Source organism: Tachypleus tridentatus, chromosome 3, assembly GCF_004210375.1.
Source record: "Tachypleus tridentatus isolate NWPU-2018 chromosome 3, ASM421037v1, whole genome shotgun sequence".
NCBI lineage: Eukaryota > Metazoa > Arthropoda > Merostomata > Xiphosura > Limulidae > Tachypleus > Tachypleus tridentatus.
Genome location: NC_134827.1, coordinates 16,044,695 through 16,066,276, shown reverse-complemented (window position 1 = coordinate 16,066,276; position 21,582 = coordinate 16,044,695). Strand labels below are relative to the sequence as shown.

Sequence of the window (21,582 nt, the reverse complement as noted above, 5' to 3'; positions counted from 1 at the left end):
GTTTTCTGGAGTTGTACTGTTTTTTGTTTTGTTTCTTATTTTATCGAGTTTCATAGTTCAATCAGCATTTTGAACTTTAAAGAATAATGAACTGTATTGTGTTATTAATCAGTGTTGAAACGGATATTTTCACAATAACTTACAAGTTAATTACTTTATTAATTCATCAAAACATTGAACTGCTTTTGTGATAGGGATGTTAATCAGTTAATGAGATCTATACTTACTACAGATGGCGTTTCACCAAAGATAAAATTAAAAATATAAGTTTTGACGAAGAATCCTGCGCGTTGTTGTGTAATAATTTTTTTGTATTAAAGGCTTATCAACGTAGCAAAACAATAAGATATAGCGATATGTTACGATGTTTACGAGATATTTCAGGTTTGTTTTATTTAATCATCATGAAGTAACTTCAATTAATTTAGGTGTGTGAATACTATTATGGCATTGTGTCTTATCTATTATTCGATATTATATAGTGAACTAACTGTTTAATGATTGTATTTTTTAAGACATTTTTTGTTCACTATTTTGTGCTTTCGTTACGTTTTAAGTTAGGCTTAATTTTCCTATATGTTAGTAGTAAGCTAAAACCGCTCTAAACTGTATCTAACGTCAGTGGCTCTCCACAAGTTAGCAAACTTACATTATAATCAAACGTTAAATAAATTTATAAACACTGTTTTAAAGTAATCTTATTTACTTCCGTATTAACTTAATGAGAGGAATACGAGTTGGTAGGATAAAATAATTTTTTTCTCATAAGTCTGTTGATTTATATTGTAAGCTGAAAGTGTCCAAGATTTATTATAATAATATAGAAGTGAATACTACTCTCATAACATAGGGTTAAGTACAGCAAATGTAAGTTTAAGTTTCTGGTAATTAAGTTACTGTTAAACTAGGCTTATCGAAAAGTTCAATATTAGTTCAAAGTATTATTGAAATATTACGTGATATGAAAGTAGTTTTTTTGCAATCGTGGTAAGTTATTGCTTATTTCTTAACTTACCCTACATCAGTAATAACATACTGATACTTTACCTCTCTGTCAACTGGTGAAGACGAGTCTCGTCAGTAGGCATAAGTTATGTACTGCAGTAAACGGGTTTATATTACTTAATAGAGTGCGTTTCCAAGGATAAACATTGACTTTCGACTTCATTGTGAAAAAAAAAAAACTGTATTGGAGCCTGCTAAAATGTGACCTTATAATATGTAAGACAGTCAGCTACTGCGTAACTATATATACATATATATTTTCACAATGACAAAACTTTACAGCTATTTTTTGGGCAAATAAGACCTATTCTTCGACATGGTGCATGTAATTTCATGCTAAACACTTAACGATATTTTTGTTCTGTGGGAGTTTTAAGGTATCTTTTATGCTGTCTCATTTAAGTTGGCGTAAATATAAAGGAACTGCAAGCCAAAATACGTTTTATAATTTGAATTTTGACCTCTGAAATAGAGAGGAGGGCCTAAATATAAAAATAGATCTGAGGGTATTAGACCAAGGTATCTGCCTTTCACGTTTTAGGACGATCGGTCCAGAAATGGAGTGATGTACGACTGTTATTGTTGGAAAAGAAGAAGAAAGAAATGAAAAGTAACATACCTACCTCCCTGTAGAGGTAATATAAACTGAAGTTTTTTCTTCCAATTGGTATTTAGTATCTGCGGAAAATTTTGAATAGGGAGTACAAGAATTGAGAAATCTGGTCCAGATACACAGAGGCGTAGATCCTGGGGGAATGGAGGATACGTCCCCCTTCAGTTTAGATGAGGGGTATGGTGCATACAAACATCGCCCCTACAGTTTGGTATGTTGAATTGGTATATTGAATCACAGGCTTGCAAATTGTGTGTTTGTTCTTGTGATTCTCGTGTTGTTACCAATCGAATTACATAATTAGGCCTAGATGTAGGCTTTTTCGGTAGCCGAAATGTACATCTTTAATATAGGCGTGCTTCTAAGCTTTTTGATCTAAGCGATAGTTCGTAAGTATCAGTTAGTAGGTGTACGTATACATGCAAGGCTTGCAAGCACTATCACAGAATCTACCTACGTCTTGTGCGTAGTGTAAGATTAAGTAAAATTTTCATCACAACAGATTGAACAGAGCATGAAATTCGAAAATATTACTCCCAAGCGTAAACTCCTGTGATCTAGATCTGACAGGCCATTTGAAGCTTGTAGCTGCATCAATCTTGTGTATATTGTGCGGTTTTCCTCCGGTTTTTTGTCGAACGCCTTACTCTCCTTAGCTGCCGAAGTCGTTGACCATAGTGTACGTTTAGTGTACAGTTAACGACAGGTTCGGGCTGCTCGGATCCAGACGCGCTCTATATCACCCCCCTCCGCTCCCTTTAATCTGAGCTCATAAGACCTGTGTTTGTGGCCCTCATTAATCCATGAAATTTCAGATTATCACCGCTCTCTAATAAAGTTCTGGTGCTTTATGGTAAAGTAACAATATATTCTCTTATCATAGATAGTAAATATATTGTATTTTATTGTATAATTAGAACACAAAAGGAGCGATTTCAACGGCCTGAAGGCTCTACTCGAATTGTATTGCTAGTTTTTGTTTAGGTATTTTTATTTAATAGACGTGCTTACAGACATTATATCACAACGTGTTTGCCTTTTGATGAGCTTTAACAGGAATATAATATACTTGTGATTGTTTAAGTATTTTTTGAGAAACTTGCAATTGTGTTGTAGCTGGCACACATTATTGTCCCAGCGATGCCCAGGCGGTCAGTCGGCTCGGTAGTCACTGTGAGGTTCGCGCGTTCGACTTAAATGCATTGTACGGTTCGGTCCTACTTCCATTCTGTTCTATCTTCGTTCGTTGTACGTTAGAGTTTTTCAATAAAGACTTATTTTAACCTGATGAGTCATCTGGGAAACAGATTCCAATTATGACAAGCAAGCATCTGAAACTTTTCGATGTTAGACAGTTCTGCAAGTCAGTTACTAGTACTACAAGTGACAATGCAGATGAAGATAATCCAACAACCTCAAGCAAAGGAATAGAAACTTGCCATACAGAGGAAATACCATGTCCATCAGAGGACGAGTCTGAAAATGCTTGTGCAACTATTGCACATCATGAACCACCAGATAGTTGTGAAACAAGTTTGTGCTGTAATGAAAAATCCGACACTCCACAGATACAGTGTGGAAAACCATATCATCCAGACGCACAACAAATACCACGACAGAAAGCAAAATCTCAAAATATTAACTTCCAAGGTTTGATGAGTTCCCATGGCTGCACTTCGACAATCAGACTCAAAAAGTCATATGCTTTCATTGTGCCAAGGCGGAAAATAGAGGCCTTTTTACAGGGAAATTGGAGAGGCCAGTGGAGTATACCTTCATACCCACCGGTTTTTGCACCTGGAAAAAGGAAAAACAGAAATTCAACGAACACCAATCCTCCTCTCAGCACAGATTCGCTATATCTCCAGAAGGTTTACTTGATGCAACTCCAATGACTGTCCAGCTACATGATGGGAAAAAAGAAGCAGCAGAAAGAATGCAAAAGAAGTCTAGCCAAAATATTCAAAAGTTTACGTTTCTTACTGCGTCAAGCTTTAGCATTACGTGGACATACTGATACGGAGGGGAACTTCCTGCAGTTAATGAAGCTCCTGGAAGAGGAAGATCTTGAGTTGACGGCCTACTTGTCAAAGAAAACCAGATTCACATCACTCCAGGCTCAGAATGAAATAATAGAGATGTTCAGCCATCAAATACTGAGGAACATAGCACACGAAGTGCAGCAAAGTAAAATCTTTGCATTAATGGTTGATGGCACTCAAGATGTTACAGGTGACGAACAGGAAGCAATATGTGTACGATATGTAGATGAGAACCTTGACGTCCATGAGACATTTCTTGGTTTGTACAGTGTTTCTAATTCAACTGGTGAAACAATATCCTTGACTATACTCAATTTACCACTGTCAGGATTAAGAGCACAAACTTATGATGGAGCCGCTAACATGAGTGGTGCGTACAGTGGATGTCTGGCAAAAATAAAAGAGAAGCAATCGTCAGCTTTGTTTTGTCACTGCGGAGAACACAAGGCTAATTTAATAATGCAACATGCAGTTGAAGCTTTTGTGAATACGTTCGAGATTCTATTCAGTGGGTACATGAACTTAGTGTCTTGCTTTAGAGGTCAGGCAAATACAAGACAATCTTTGAAAATATTGTATCATCAGACAGCCACAATGGTCCAGTTAAATACATCTGCCCACTGTGTCCAACACGCTGGTTGTGCCGCCTATCTGCAATTACATGTGCTAATGATCATTATAGTGACATTGTTGATTCTTTGTCTGAATTAGCAAATGAAAAATCAGATGTAGCAGTGAAAGCACGAGGTTCTCTGAACAGATTTGACAAAGGAAAGACAGTTTTAGGATTGTTGATGGCTCAGCATCCATTAGCTGCATTAGAGGAACTAAACTGTGCATTCCAAGCAATATCAGCAACAGTATCTGGCATGATTGAAGCATCTGCAATGACAGTTGAGCAATTGAGGGTATTGCAAACAGAGGAAAATTACAACAAGATATTTGATGAAGCTGAGAAAAAGGTAACTTCCCTAGATCTGGTGCCTATTGAACTATCACGCATTCGCAGACCTCACAGAAGGATCACAGGTGATGGCTCAGCACACCATTCTGCAACAGCTAGAGATAACTACAGAAGCCAATATTTTGAATTTGTAGACAGTCATAGAACATCTGACCACTAGATTCAATGCAGACAACAATGACTTGAGGCAATATCTGGCACTTGAGAACATGATCACATCTGGCAAGACTGACAACTCGGTTATTAAGTGTTTCTTCTCATGACAATTTTGCTTGTATGTCCAGTATCCAGCTGCGAATGTGAACACAGCTTTTCTGCTTTAAGACTGTTGAAGACGTGGTTAAGGTCAACTATGTCTCAGTGCCGCCTTAACCATGTGGCAGTTTGTCACACTCATAAAGATGAGGTCGACAAGATAAATATAGAAGAGCTTCTGAAAGAATTCATAAACAGATCATTACAAAGGAGGTCTACGTTTGAGAACATGTAGACTAGAGGACTAAATGAATCTTACTTCAATGAAAAGTATCAATAATTATGTGATACATTGTATTGATATGTAATTTTCAAGAGTTCGCAAAGACATTTTAATTATTTTTATCAAACAACATGAACAGTTTTTTAGTAGATATAAATTTATCAAGGGTAATTACTAATTTTATTAATATTTGAAAACGTAATCATGCAATGAAAGTTATTAGTAACCTTGTCAAGTATAATGGTCATCTTTTATACTGTGCTGTGTGCAGGAATAAATTCACGTGGCAGTTAATTTGTGACACATTTGTCTTTATTCTATTAACATTTTGAAAACTGTTCACAACACCTCACTTATACAAACCTACATGGAAACCTTGAAGTATCGTGGCAACAAGATTACTTTGTGACTGCATGTTTTCAGCTTTCTGGTTCATCTAATCAGAGATTACCATTTTGCAGATTGAACAGTCCACATAAGTGGTTGCAAAAATCATTCTCCCCATCGGGTGTAAAAATTTACGCCCCTGCAGATACATATAAGTGTAGATGTTTGAATGTGTCTCTGACTGTTGCAGTTACGAAGTGCAGTAGAAGGGATGGACATTGAGCGGCTCAAGGTAGGTTCAAAAGGTTTATCGCATAAGATTTAGGGGCGTAAAATTGTAAAAAATTCTATGTTTGTGGATTTACAAAGCTAGAAACCGGGTTTTGATGTTCGTGTTGGACATAGCACAGATAGTCCATTATGTTGCTTTGTCATTAACTTCAAACAAACAAAATATCGTATTGAATAAAAAAAAAAATCAACTTTTAAATAAGGTGCGAATTTTAGGAACAAAAAGCCAATAAGGCAAGTGTTGAATCTTATTGGTATGATTATTATTTTATAGTGATTTCTTAACGTTGTTTTTATAACTTAAAACATATTAAATTGTGTAACGCCTAAAATTGATCAAGTATGTAATAGACGCAACAACTATTTGGTGTTGCATTACTTACATGCCTTTATTACGCTGACCACAGTCGAACCATTTAGATAATATGAGAACAAGTGCTGAAAATCACGTTGACTGCATGTAAGGTAACTATAACCTTGGTGAAACTTTGTAGAATGGACGGCAACTAGCTGTTGTGGAGACACAAGTGTAGAGGACGACGTTTCGAAAGTCTTCCGTCTTTCATCTTCTGACCTCTACACTCGTGTCTACAAAACAGGCAGTTGTCGTCCATTCTTCGAAGTATCGTCACGAATACTCTGCCTAAACAATCTATCATAGAACGTTAACCTTGTTTTAACAGAATATAAATGCCAAGTTTAAGATACTGTAAGGCCAATTTAACATACTTATTTGTCCATCAAATATAAGGAAGAATTGTTTTCTTCCAATTCACTCAGTGTTGCCAGATAAACCTGGTTAAACGTTGTATGTAAAAATGAACAAACGTTTTATTATGTACAACGAATAAAAAAACTTCTGTGAAATTTATTCATAGTTTTCACGTTTGTCTGTATGACGTTTAAAGCATATTTCACCCTCACTGTACTTTCACAACTATAAGATGTGGCTTAATTCTAATACGTTTATCAGAATGGATTTTACGCATACATATAATAGGTGTTTTGTAATTAGTACACCAGGAACGAACTCAACAGCCAGAAACTTTCTGCCAGTGAGAGGATTGCTGTATGTTGTTTGTTAAATTTAGCGAAAGCTATGTGTGGGCTGTCTGCGCTAGCCATCCTTGATTTTGAAGTGATAAAGAAGAGACAACTAGTCAACACTACCCATCGCTATCTTTTGGGCTATATTTTTTACCAAAGAATAGTGGGATTGATTTTCGCATTATAACGTTTCACGGTTGAAAAGGCGAGCATGTTCGGATATAGGATTCGAACTTGCGACCAGAAATTGTAAATCGAGTGCTTTAACCACTAGCTAATACAAGTCTAACTATTGTGTAGAACATTGTGTGTTGGAAACAGACGTCTCTGTAGAGGTCACTTAAACAGTGTGCACAGTTATATATCTGTCTGTATCTGTGTAACTTTGCAAACTTATTTATTTGTTTACTTACAGGCGTAAGTCATTAACAGTTTTATGTCAACTGATCTACTGATGCCAGTTATGAAGAGAGGAAAACACACGTATAGACAAACCTGGATCCTACTTTTTCTTGCTGGATTGAGCGTGTTACTTATTTTATTTTTTGTCAATGTGTAAGTTATGTTCTTTTTTCTTTTTGCATATATGTAAGAAATAATGTTGTATTCATTCTTTTATTTACAAATATGCAAGTTAAAACGAAACATAAGACATGAAATTTGTTGTCAACATTATGTAATACGCGTGGTTTTTGCTTTTATTGTCGGTGTTTATTTTTGTGATTGAACATAAATCAGTAATGAATTGAGGGTAAGGGTATCCACGTTTCTATAAAACATACGTAGTTGAAAAGTGTTTGTATTGCCAAATTGCAGCTTACTAAACTGTAAGTTTAGCTTCTAGTCCCCAGAAAATATTTACATTTTAATTGCTCTTAGGTACATTCCGGTGCTTTCCTAGAGACTCTGACGCTGGACTCTTGACATCGAGGACGGATGCTACATCCAAAACTTCACATTTATAACTCAAACAATAAGTAGTTTATAAATAACGTAAAACTCTTTAAAATACTTTAAAACGATTTTTGTTTTGGTTTGCTTTGAATATCGCGCAAAGCTATACGGGGGCTATCTGCGCTAGTCGTCCTTAATTTTGCAGTGTAAGGCTAGAGGGAAGGAAGCTAGTCATCACCACCCACTGCGAAATCTCGGGCTACTATTTTACCAACGAACAGTGGGATTGACTGTTACATTATAACTCCCCACGGCTGAAAGGGCGAGCATGTTTGGTGTGACGAGGATTCGAACCCGCTACCCTCGAATTACGAGTCTTACGTCCTAACCACCTAGCCATGCTGGGCCCCATTTGATCTGTCATGATCAGGCGATTCTTCAAGTAACAGTAAAGGTTTGTTTGTTTGTTTTGAATTTACTCGTAATTTGCCACGTGATGGCTCAAACTTTCAACACTACCAAACTTTCATCACCCTTAGCATGGATGATTTTTCTAGCATATAACACGAGTTGACCATTAGAGTTCAGTTGCTCACTTTCTATAGCATCTCCTCGGCTGTGTTAAGCCTATCTACTAACATTACTTATTTAGCATAGAGGTCTACACCTCTTTCAGTAACTATAGAGGTAATACTCGTGGATTATGGTATTTCTTCATATGCAGCTCATTTTCTAACCTCATTGCACACATACTTGCGTCTTACATTTCTGTTACCTTAAATTTAAATATTTTTAGACCTTTAAGTTTTCATAGGATGCAATCAAGCATTACAGTTGATTCATTTGTTAATACACCCGTTACAAAATGATGCCATTTATGTGTGACAAGTTTTTATTTCTATAATTTTCAGATTGGCAAAATAGAATGGCATATATTATCTAATTGGTCTTTCAACTTTCGTATACCCACGTGTATAAACGAGTAAATAGAGGCCACGTAGTCGGTCATATAGATCGACCCCGTATTGAAAGAGATAAACATACAAATATTTCATTTCTTATAGTAAGTAGCCAACCAATTAATTGTAGGTAAATAGTTCTCTCAGTAGGATTCTGAGTTAAGAAGGTGACTTAACTTAAGAAATAAAAATGTAGCTTCACTGTAACTTAATTGTTGAATAACTTTTAGCATGACTGGAGTGTTCAACAATTACTTTTTGTGGTAGATGTTATAAGTAGCTCAGAGCTTTGACCCTGAGATAAACCAAGAGTGTAAAAGAATTAAAGTCAAGGAAACGATTTCAATTGATAGATTTATTTACTTTTCCTTTCACTGGACGTGGCTACTTTTAGTTGTATTTAGTAAATTTGATATGGGTTTTTTATCACCAGAGTTTCCTTTATTCTAGCATCTTCTTCAGTGTAGGAAATACATAATTTAGTAGTAAAATTTATCTTCAATCACTCCAGCTCATTTTTGATCCAGCTTTTGTTGCTGTTTTAAGCACGTGCCAATACTGAAGTTTAGATGCTCTCTTTAACTTTCTTCAAAAAAGACGCGTTGTTGGTCCCACGTAATCTTCATTGCATCGTGAAAACACATATCTATAAACGAGGTGGAATCTGGTAGTTCTGACGTTTATCTTGAATAAAATTATAATTTTGATTTTACGGCTTTAGACACAAAAATTCGTGTGTAGTTTGATTTAAAAAATTTTTTATCAGCACATAACTGTCTTTAACCATAAACGGGAGACTGGCACAAAATGACAGTTTGTGTACATTAAAACCTACTTGGCAAGGGGTTTGCAATCCATTAAAAAACAAAAATACTTTAATATATAATCAAGTATATGGTAAGATATTGTTGAACGAATTATTTTATTCACTTTCTATTTCTTTACAAAAGTAGTGATGATTTTAATATGAAACGCTTCACAGAATGAAACATCAAATTGTTCTTAATGTTACGCGATTGTTAATTAATGTGACTATACAGTACACTATAGTATTCCTTAAAGCAATTCACTTATTCTTTTTCCTAAAAGATAACGAAAGTAGCATCTGTATACCTATAATATTTGACAGGTTGAGAAACTCACAGGGCAGTTGTGTAATCATTGTTATTGTTTTGACAACATAAAACAAGTTTACTAGACCAGCCCCCTCAGTGTGGATTCCTGTATGTGGAGAGGGGACCTCCCAGGGAAGGTTCTGTTCTTTCAGTTTACCTCCTGTGGGATCTAAACATCCACCCACGTGTTTGCCGTGCGTGGCGACCCGTAAAGGGGAGAAGAGAATCCTGGTGTTTGAGGGTCCAACCCTGACACACCACTTTGGTCTTGAATTCCTGTAGATGGGCGACCTTTGGGTGGCTCCCCTATGGTCAATCGGCTGGCCCACTTGGGCTAGAGTCAACCAAGTACCAGTGTTGGAAGTTCTCAACAGGTGTTGTGGACATTGTGTCTGATGCTGGTGTTTGAGTATAGTGCTCACGAAACCCTGGCGTTGCTGCAATGTCTTTGCATGACACTGTAGTGCGTCCCCTCGTAGGGCTCTATGGTGGGTGGGGTCAGTGGGTACCGAAATTTTCCTTTTTTCCTATGGATCCTCCAACAAAAAATTTAAATAAAATCGTGAAAAATCAGTCAATAGGTAAACGACCACGTCTTGAAGACTCTGAGCAGCAATCTTCAACATCTGTAACACTTGTACCCCATTTTCTTATATTACATTCTCTTTCAGAAAAATCTTTAGGGCAAATGTCCCCCTTTTTTATTCAGAAGGGACTAGAGGGACTTGCTAGCTCTCCAAAGTCAGTAAAGAAGCTTTGATCTGGAGACATATTGGTTGAAACATCGACATCCCAACACAGTGAATTCCTCTTGAATTTAAAGGCAATTGGGAATGTACCTATTGAGGTTACCCCTCATGCTACCTTGAATTCATCACGAGGAGTTATTGTTGAGAGGGATTTGAAGAACATCCCAGAGTCAGAGATTCTCGCTGGTCTCCACTCAAGGAGTTTCTGCAGTGAGGCTCATTTTCACTCGAAAAGACGGAGTTACACTGCCGACAAATATCCTCGTTTTGACATTTACATCACCACGTGCACCTGCCACCATCAAGGTAGGTTATCTAATTTGCAAGGTACGACCGTACATTCCAAAACCTCTTCGAAGTTTCCAATGTCAGAGGTTCGGCCACTGAAAGATGTCCTGTCGTGGTTCCCTGACATGTGCTTGTTGTGGTGGCAAGGATCACGATGCCTATGAGTGTCACATGGACCCACATTGTGTCAACTGCAATGGTTCCCACTTCCTACTTTCGTTCTTGCCCAAAATGGTTGGATGAACAAAGGTGCAACATTTAAAAACGACTCGTAACATTACTTATCCTGAGGCTCGGAAATTGCTGTCCGCCACTCCATCTCGGACATATGCTGCTGCACTTCGTTCCACAACTACAGTGGGAGTGATGACAGATCTCTCTGTGCTTCCAAGAGAATAGTTTTCAAAACAAATAAGTCTTTTGACCTCCATGGTTCAAAAGGTTGATGAATCGACTTCTACACCCATCTATGTTCCTCCCATACGTTCCAACAAATCTCAAGATTCACATCCTTCGGTTTCTAATACAAGCATTTCATCTGATACATCTTTTTTTTTTTCACCCTAAGATGCAAAACAATCATTCGTTCGAGTCCTCAATCACTGAAATCCCCTTCCAACAACAAAGACCTGCCCAATCGACCCAGGGCAGGATCCATGAAGGTCGATAGACCTCCTCCAAATAAGGACATTAAGACGTGGTCGTATACAGAAGGGTTCTCCAGCCACTCTGCCTACCCGTCATTAAAAATGGCCACCTTGACACAATGGAACTGTCGAGGTTTACTTTCTAATCTGGATGATATCAAAACACTGATTGTCTGTATGTCTTTCCTTACAAGAAACATTTCTAAAACCTGCTGATATAGTCACCGTTCGGCAGTTTTCTTTGTACAGAAATGACAGGCTGTTTGACGGACGAGTGCATGGAAGGGTGGCACTATTGGTTGATCAGCATGTGCCCACCCTGTCTTTGTCACTCAACACATCCTTGGAAGCCGTAGATATTCGTGTTTCCTTGGGTCATACCACCACTGTTTGTTCTCTCTACCTGTCCCCTATAGAGACATATGATCAATCAGACCTTGATGCTCTCATTGAACAGTTGCCGTCTCCATTTCTAATTCTGGAGGACTTAAATGGACATCATCCCTTCTGGGGAAGTGCTGTTATTGATAGGAGGGGTCGCTCTTTAGAGCATATGCTCTTTGATCACAATATTTCTCTTTTTAATACTGGTTCTTCCACTTATTTTCACGCACCTAGTCAGTCTTTTACCGCTATTGATCTCTCGGTTTGCTCCCCTTCCTTATTTTCCCATTTTTCATGGAGGGTTGACAATAATCCACTAGGCAGTGATCATTTTCCTATACTTTTGAGAGAGACTGGCAGTGGTCGATGCTAACCTACCCGCGTGGCCCGGTGGAAGCTTGATCAGGCAGACTGGTCCACTTTCACTGCTCTCGCAGAACTTGATCCTGCCATCGTGAATCAGCCATCAATAGAATATTGTGTGGCAGCAGTAACTGACTGTATTATACAAGCAGCTGCTCAGTGTATTCCTGAAACCTCGACACGTTTGCCACGATATCCTCGTCCGTGGTGGAATCCTGCTTGCCACTTCGCACGGAAGGCTCAAAAACGAGCCTGGGATACTTTTTGTAGATATCCCACACTTTCGAACTGCATCGCTTTCCAATGGGCCCGTGCACATGCTAGCTGGGTAAGACGTCAAAGCCAAAAGCAATCTTGGATTAACTTCACAACTAGCATATCTTCTACCACCAGTTCCAAGGTCATATGGGACAGGATTCGGAAGGACAGTGGGCACTACAATACTGTTCCCTTCTCGATCTTACTCTGATGGCCAAGAGGTAGCTGATGTCTGGAGCATCGCCGATACTCTAGGTGCAAGCTTTTGCCGGGTATCTAGCACTTTTGCTTGTTCCTACACCTTCTTGGCCATCAAGACTCTGGCAGAGCGTTCACCTCTTTCCTTTCGAACTTACTGTCTTTTTGACTATAATTATCCCCTTACACTGGTGGAACTGAAAATGGCCCTTCATCGGTTTGGCAGTACATCTGGACCTGATGATGTACACTATGACATGCTGTGCTATCTCTCCTGCTTCTCTTAATATTCTTCTAATTGTTTTTAACCAGATCTGGCAGGAGAATGTTTTTCCTGATGCCTGGCGCCAGGCTATTATCTTACCTTTCTCTAAACCTGGGAAAGATCCCAAGATTCCTTCAAACTACCATCCAATTGCTTTGACGAGCTGTCTCTGTAAGACCTTAGAGAGGATGGTTAATGCTCGTCTTGTTTGGCACCTCGAATTAAACAACCTCGTCTCGCCCATCCATTGTGGGTTCCAATGACAGCATTCCACCACGGACCACCTAATATGACTTGAAACATCAATCAGAGAAGCCTTCCTCAAACGCCAACATCTTGTTTCAATATTTTTTGACATTGAGAAGGCTTATGACACAACATGGAGGTATGGCATTTTGCGAGACCTCCATATATATGGGTTACATAGCCATTTACCCATGTTTATTTAAAAAATTTAATGGACCGGAAATTCCAAGTTCATGTGGGTTCGACACTTTCCCGTTCTTTTGTACAGGAACTTTGGGTCTCTCAGGGCTGTGTTTTGAGTGTCAAACCTTTCAGTATGAAAATTAATGCCATCACTGAGCAACTCTTTCTCACTGTTACAAATGGGAATTATGTCGACATCTTTCACATATCATGTCAGTCATCGAACATGAGGTATATTGAACAGCAGCTAGAGACTGTCCTCAATCGTTTACTGAAGTGGACCACAGTAAACGACTTTAACTTCTCTCTCTCTAAAACCGTTTGCATGCACTTTTGCCGCCAACGGTGTATTCATCCTGATCCTGAACTCCATATCGGTGAAATTGTTCTACCTGTAGTCCCTGAGACAAAGTTCTTGGGGCTTATCTTTGACTATAAGCTGACCATTTTACCACAAATCAAGCAGCTATGGATCAAATATACAAGAGCACTGAACATCCTCCCAGTCCTCTCTTCCACCACTTAGGTAGTGGATCGATGTTCTGTGCTAAAGATATATCGTGCTCTTTCGTATTCGATCGAAACTCGATTATGGATCACTGGTCTGTGGCTCTGACAGACCCTCGGCTTTAAAGATGCTAGACCCCATTCATCATCAAGGACTTCGGCTCTACACTGGGGCTTTCCACACTTCCTCAGTTCATAGCTTATATATAGTCTGATGAACCTTCTTTGCACCTCCGCCGTTTGCAACTGTCTTTACTACATGCTTCGAAACTTCGTTCCTTACCAAAGCATCCCACTTGGGGCTGTGTTTTCCTTCCTCGATGGGCCATGCTTTTTCAGACCAGATGATCTGCCATTGATCCTTTTGGCCTTTGTATCCATGCACAGTTAGATGAATTGGGTCTGTCCTTGGATAACATTGCTGTATCCACTGGTCAGCCCATCCCACTATGGTTTATTACAGTTCCAAATTGTGACCTATCCTTAAGTCATCTGAGAAAAGTAGACACTCTTGACTGGAAATACTCTTTCAGAGCTGTGTTTTGAGTGTCACTCTTTTCAGTATAAAAATTAATGCCATCACTGAACAACTCCCTCTGACTGTCGCAAACGGGCTCTATGACGACGACTTTCACATCTCGTGTCAGTCGTCGAATATGAGATATATTGAGCGGCAACTAAAAACTGCCCTCAGTCATTTACTGAAGTGTACTACGGCGAACGGATTTAATTTTTCTCTCTCTAAAACCATTTGCATGCACTTTTGCCACCAACGGGGTATCCAACCTGATCCTGAACTCCGTATTGGTGAAGTTTTGCTGCCAGTGGTCTCTGAGACCAAGTTCTTGGGGCTTATCTTTGACCGTAAGCTGACCTTTATACCACTCGTAAAGCAGTTATGGGTCAAATGCACAAGAGCACTGAACATCCTCCGTGTCCTCTCTACCGCCAGTTGGGGAGCAGATCGATGTTCTATGTTAAAGATATATCATGCTCTTATTTGTTCAAAACTCGACTATGGATCAATGGTCTATGGCTCTATACTCGGCCTTAAAGATGCTGGACTCCATTCATCATTAAGGACTTCGACTCTGCACTGGGGCTTTCTGCACTTCCCCAGTTCAGAACTTATACGTGGAATCTCACGAACCTTCTCTGTGCCTTCGTTGTTTGCAACTGTCTTTATTATATTCTTTGGAACTTCGATTCTTTCCAAAGCATCTCACCTGGGGATGTGTTTTCCTTCCTCAGTGGGCCGTACTTTTTCAAAACAGACTATCTGCCATTGCTCCTTTTGGCCTTCGCATCCAGGCACAATTGGATGAATTGGGTCTGTCCTTGGATAACATTGCAGAATCCACTGGTCAGCCCATCCCCCCATGGCTTATTACAGCCCCCAAATGTGACCTTTCTTTAAGTCATCTGAAAAAGGCAGATACTCCCAATTGGAGTTACCGTCTTTTATTTACTGAACATCTTTCGAACAATCATTCCATTCCAATTTATACGGATGGTTCCAAATCAAGTAATTCTGTGGCTCTGCCATGGTTTGTTGCGATTCGGTAGTTGCGCGCAGAATCCCCTCTACAGCTTCTGTGTTCACTGCTGAACTGTATGCCATATCTCTTGCCCTGGATCATATTGAAGCTGAGCAGTACTCCGACTGCACTATTTATACTGACTCGCTTAGTTCTCTACTGGCTCTGGAATCACTTCACGTTGGCTCACACTCTGTTCTCGCAGATATTCAAAACCGACTGGCCCATTTCTCATTAACATCTACTTCTATCCAGTTTTTCTGGATACCAGGCCACCTTGGTATTTGCAGGAATGCGCTTGCAGACATGGCAGCTAAATCTATCTGCTCTGGCACTATCACCACTGTGCCTATTCCATACATGGACTATGGTCCTGTATTCTAGGCTCGGGTCCGTGTTAGCTGGCAGTCCACTTGGAGTGAGCAACATGACAACAAGCTTTTTCAAATAAAATCCTATATTGGGCATTGGCCGTCTAGCTTCCGTAAGGTTCGGAAGGAGGAAATTGTTCTAATTAGACTATCCATTGGTCACAGTTTTTTTAACTCATCGTTTTCTTTTATCTGGAACTGATGCACCAGTGTGTAGTTTGTGTAACACTCAAATCACTGTAAGCCACATTTTACTCTCTTGCCGTCGTTACGATTCTCAACGACGGCAATATTTTAAACATGTTTTTTCCCAGGGTTTATCTGTAACATTGGACAGTGTTATTGGTGATGGTGATACTGTCCACCTTGATAAAGTTTTTAGTTAATGGCCATTAATCTTTTTAATCTAATTTAAGTGTTTGGTATTTATTCATTACACAGTTTTAATTGTGGTTCCTTTTTCAAAGTTTCAATCTCTCTAGTTCAATTTGATATTGGAAAATGGCCAGAACATTAAATAACTCGACACCAGGACTGGAAAGGCCAACTTCAGGTGACTAATGCTGCTGTTTGAACTATCCGTTTGAACTACCCGTTAGTCGTCCTGGCGAGTTGTTATTACAATTTTGCTGCATGTCTTTTAACACTTTTCCTATTTTATCTTTTGATAATGGCTGTTATGACAACATAACCCGGAACCAGGACTGGAAAGGCCAACTTCAGGTGACTGATGGTGGTTCTTGTACTTACCTGTTAGTCTTCCTGGTGGGTTATGATCATTATCATTTTGATAGAGAAAGTCCTTTATAACTTTTCTTACTCTGCTTTCTCTCTTAACATTGTAGACTAGGTGTCAACATTGGTTTTATACTTTTTCTGTCTTTCAATGATGTTTTGTTTTACCTTCATTTCCTTTTATGTATTTTACTACATTTAATTTATTTTTACCTTTTTTAATGGACCTTTTGACGCAGATAGCCTAGCTGCTGTGTGCCATAAAACACTAAATCAATCAATCAATACTAGACCAGCTGCTAATTTCGATTCCATATCATTTCTGTCTATTCTCCTAGGTGGACTCAGGAGATAGCCCGACGTGGTTTTACTATAAGAAAACACACACATTCACCGCCGTCTAATTGTGATAAATACTGTTAGTGCATTTAAAATGATATTTCTTGTGGCAAAATTTAGTATTTAAGTTAGTTAGGCTTTGTACAATCGTGTCATTTTGAAATTAAAAAAATAACAAAAAGCTATTAGTTGAACTGTTTCTTGTTTAGGAATGCTTAGCGTATTTTATATGGTTTTCTACAAATACATAAAATCTGTTATCCCATTAGGTCAGTACTTTTAAATATAGGTACTTATAACTAGGAATTGGAAAGTTTTAGCTTCTTTTCTTAAACCACTAGAAGAGAATGAATATCTTGTGACGTTTTCTTTCTTTGTGTAATCTTTATTAGTTTAAATTGAAAATAATTTAATTCACAGTTCACTTGATTTCTTCTTTTAACTTTATTACAAATCAGGACACTTGTCATCTGTACATTTAACATTTCAGCTATTCTAACTAGTATTTGTACAAACTAGCTAGATAACTAGTGGAGAGATTCTGTTGCTTCTTCATTTTGCAACTTTTTTCGTGACGCCATTTTGGGTCGAAAGTGAAACAATTTGTAAGTAGGTCAAATGCATGTATTGTGCGGACATCTAGCGTTGAAGTTGGGGTTTATTGAGAACGAATTAACTCGTCCATGGCGCTGTGTTACCGATCGGCTTTGAAGAGTTATCTCGTCTACGACACTGAACAGGTTAAAGATATTTTCAATAATAAATATCTCCCTATCGCTAACGAATAGCAAGTCTATGGACATCGAACTCTTAAGGTCAGGTTGCTATACAGCATATATAGCGCACTGTAGTATTGTAAACAAAACCCCTCTAGCAAACAAACACATTAAAAATATAGCTTTCAAACAATTCAATTAAGAATACTTTTGAGATGTTTAAATAACTTTTTGATTTAATATTTGAAGAAATTTACTGTGCAAATGTTGACTACATCAGGATATGCAGCTTCTATTTTTAATAGAATTGAATATTTTGATAGGTCTGTTATCATTTGTAAAGCTATTTTATGCCGCCTTCAGATTTTACAAACGAACTTGTCCTGTTTTTAGATGATTAGTTTACCCCTCCGGAAGTTGTATCTAGTTTTAAATTTTTATTTAAAGCACCATTTGAACCTCTAAAATCAGTTTATTTTAGATTATTGATTTTCAAAATACGTTTTTCTGCGGTTTTAAAAGTGGGTTAGTGAGATCCATACCTTTACCGTCGACCATTGCTGACTTAAGATTACATTACATGTGACAGTGTCATCCGTGTGACTGAGCTGAAATCTCTGGTTAAAAACCAGTTACTAGAAAAGTCTAAATCTCCTTCAAGGATTATGAACTTAACCATGTTTTGATCTTGATTCCAGAGTGTCATGTCTTGTTAGGTCTAAGAAATTTTGTGTCTTTGACAAAAGAAGAAAAGGACATCTCTAAGTTGCCTTTCGTAGCTGTAAAAAGATTTGGTTAAGTGAGCCTTTATAAACGTCACGTAACTGCAGACATTAGCCTATTTTAAAGCTATCTTTCTGGTTGATATTTTGGAGGCTGTTTGGTTTGGTTAGTTTTGAATTTCGTGCAAAGCTGTACGAGGGCTATCTGCGCTAGCCGACCATAATTTTGCAGTGTAAGACGAGAGGAAGGCAGCTATTCATCACCACCCAATGTCAACTCTTGGGCTACTCTTTTTCAACGAAAATATATAGTGGGATTGACCGACACATTATAACACCCCCACGGCTGAAAGAGCGAGTATGTTTGGTGCGACCTGGATTCGAAACCGCGACCCTTAGGTTACGAGTCGAATGCCTTAACCCACCTGGCTGTGCCGGGCCAATCATAACAGAGTAAATATGCAATGAGATGATATTTTGACCAAAATAAAAAAGGATATTTGGTGAGAGGGGGATTCGTTATCCGAGGGTCGCGGGTTCGACATTCTGAAGACTGAAGTTTCAGAATTTTGCTGCCCTGGGCTCGAAGGAAAAGAACCAGAAGAAGTGAAAATAAAGTTTGAAACTGGACTTGAATCTATATCAAGAGAAGTGTTTGCTCTTCTTAGTAAATGTTGTTCATTAAAGATTCTCCAACTTCAGAACCATACAAAGCATATGGAAGATGTAAAAGTTGTTCATAAAAACAATCTTGAGTCAAGTCTGAAGCAGTGTGAAAACATACAATCTTTGTATTTGAAAGGAATGAAATACAGTTTGAAATAATCAATTTTCCTGGTTATTAGCTCTAGGAGCGGTGGTTATTACAACTATGTACTTATCTGTACATAAACTGGAAAATGGTAGACTAGCTCGAACTGATGAGAAACCACACATTGGAATACTAACAGAGATAGAGAGCCAAGTCCTCCATTTTCCAGTTTATTACAGTTGTAATGACCACTGTTCCTAGAGCTATTAAGAAAATTAATTATTGACGGATGTTTCACAGGGTGAATGTAAAGTTTCTTGAATAAGCTTCAGTAAGTTTAGTTCTTGTACTTCAATAGTTAACAATATACCTTACTTTTCCCCCTCCTTTCTTCTGGGGTCTTCTATTATTAATTAAGAATAGAATGACTTGTTTTTTCGCGTCAGTGACTAGTTCTGGCAGAAATGACATAAGGAAAACGTTCTAGTAGACTATTAGTCAGTAAGCTTTTAATCGTTTTTAGTCAAAAATGTTTTTTGATAAACACAAAATTATAGAGTGGGCTATCTGTGCAGTGCCCACCACAGATGTCGAAAGCCGACTTCTAGCGTTGTAAGCCCGCAGATTTACTAGTGGGGCACTGGGGGAGGGGCTAGTCACAAAATTACGCATTAATATGGTAACCGAGTATCATGGCAAAGCTAATCATTAGGGTAAAAAGAAGAAATTATATTTACTTTAAATTTACACTTTTATAGGTAATACGATATAAATTAACAACTATATAAAAAAATTATATTGAAAAAAAAGAGTAACCATTTTTTTTTCATATCTTAATACAAATTCTGTTTTCAGATATCCGAAAAATATCCGTTCTGTAACATATATATCAAAATGCATGGAAAAGAAAACCAATGTTGTTTTTTTGAAAACTCATAAAACTGGAAGTTCGAGTATACAGAACGTTCTCATGCGCTTTGGATACAACCAAGATCTTTTGTTTGCACTGCCAAAAAAGGGAAATTATTTTGGTCATCCTCGCCCATTCCATCACGCTATGATTCCAAATTTAACAAAACCCGTTACCGGCAAAAGTCATTATAATATCTTTACACACCACACAAGGTTTAACTACCTCGAATTAAAACGTTCAATGCCAGAAAACACTGTTTTTATTACCATTCTAAGAGATCCAGTTGAGTTGTTTGAGTCTCTGTATTCTTATTACTCCCTGAATGATTTTTATAAAACTCCTTTATCCCATTTTAGTGTTAATATCTCTGAGGAAAATTCAGATATGAGATTTGGTGACAAAATAGGCAGAAATCAGATGTCTTTCGACTTGGGTTTGGAAGTGAAGGATTTCGAAAACGTGAGCGTTTTACGAGATTTTACTGTAAAGTTGAACGAAGAATTTGATTTGGTAATGATCACTGAACAGATTGACGAATCACTGATTCTTCTACAAAATCTTTTATGTTGGGAGATTGATGACGTAGTTACATTTAAACTAAATGCCCGAAACGAAAAATTTATAAAACGCCTAACTCCAAGTGTCCGTTTACGTCTTCAGAAGGTCAACTATGCTGACCAAGTGCTTTACAACTTCTTCAAAGAGAGATTAGCTGAAAAAATTCAAAACTTTGGAAGAGCAAAGCTTGGTGCCAAAGTAAAAGAACTCCGAATCAGAAAAGACTTCTGGTATAATTTTTGTGTGCACGGTGAAACTTTACTGATTAATACTAAAGGTATTGAAAAACTTGCGTACGTTAATCCAAAAGTAACCAAATTGAAAGTGCGGAAAAATGATACATGCATTAAAATGACTGAATACGAATTAACATTTACGGAAATGCTTCGATTAAAACAGAAACATTTAGTTTCGTACTATACTGGAAATAATTCATAGTTAAAAGCCCATAAATAAAAGTTCGGACAATAACGACGTAACTTACAATGTTGAAAATGTGGGTTGTTAAACATTGATTTTGATTTATAATTTTTCATGTTTGTAATTTTTTCAGTAAAGTTATCGGCCATGAATGAATACTGAGTTATTTCATTTGATTTCTTAATATGGTTCTTACTGTATAACCAGATGCAAATTAAATTAATATTTAAAATTGTTGAAATAGGGATATATCATCATACACAGTTTATAACAAATGTATTTAAATTACATTTCCATATTAATATATAAGGTCAAATTAAACTATGTTTAATTAGATGAAGTCGGACAAATTAAAAGATAGTTATCAAATTTTGAAGATTTATAATCGCCTGAAATTATTTATAGTAGAGTTTTTTTTAATTTCGCAATTAAGCACAAAGCTACAAATAAAAACTCGGTCTATATGTCCACAGACATACCGCTATGCCACTGGGGGCTTTCTAGTAAGAAAGTGACAAGTATACTAAAATGAGCTTTATAGATTTTTAAATGTTGCTTTACATTAAAAAGTATAGTATTTATACAAATCGTAGGAAATAAAGCTATGAAAATTTATGGAACAGCATCCAGGTACATCATTCCTTCTGATCATACAACTATTATTGTTTAAAATAACTTGAATCCATCTCCAAATTA

At 37.6% G+C, this 21,582-nt stretch overlaps 1 protein-coding gene across 5 annotated transcripts in view; it reads left to right on the top strand.

Annotated features, from left to right (window-relative positions):
- The window catches only part of LOC143246420 (galactosylceramide sulfotransferase-like), a 28,352-nt gene extending 7,308 nt beyond the window's left edge, over positions 1 to 21,044 (top strand). For 3 of the 5 annotated variants that reach the window (XM_076493098.1, XM_076493096.1, XM_076493099.1), the window contains exons 2-3: positions 7,183 to 7,322; positions 19,851 to 21,044. In XM_076493098.1, coding sequence (XP_076349213.1) covers positions 7,204 to 7,322; positions 19,851 to 20,904 — 1,173 coding nt within the window. In that variant the 5' untranslated portion in view covers positions 7,183 to 7,203 and the 3' untranslated portion in view covers positions 20,905 to 21,044. Of the gene's footprint in view, positions 1 to 253; positions 385 to 7,182; positions 7,323 to 19,850 lie in introns of those variants that run through there. The other 2 variants (XM_076493097.1, XM_076493100.1) reach the window with 2 other exon arrangements.
- The last annotated feature ends 538 nt before the right edge of the window (positions 21,045 to 21,582 follow it).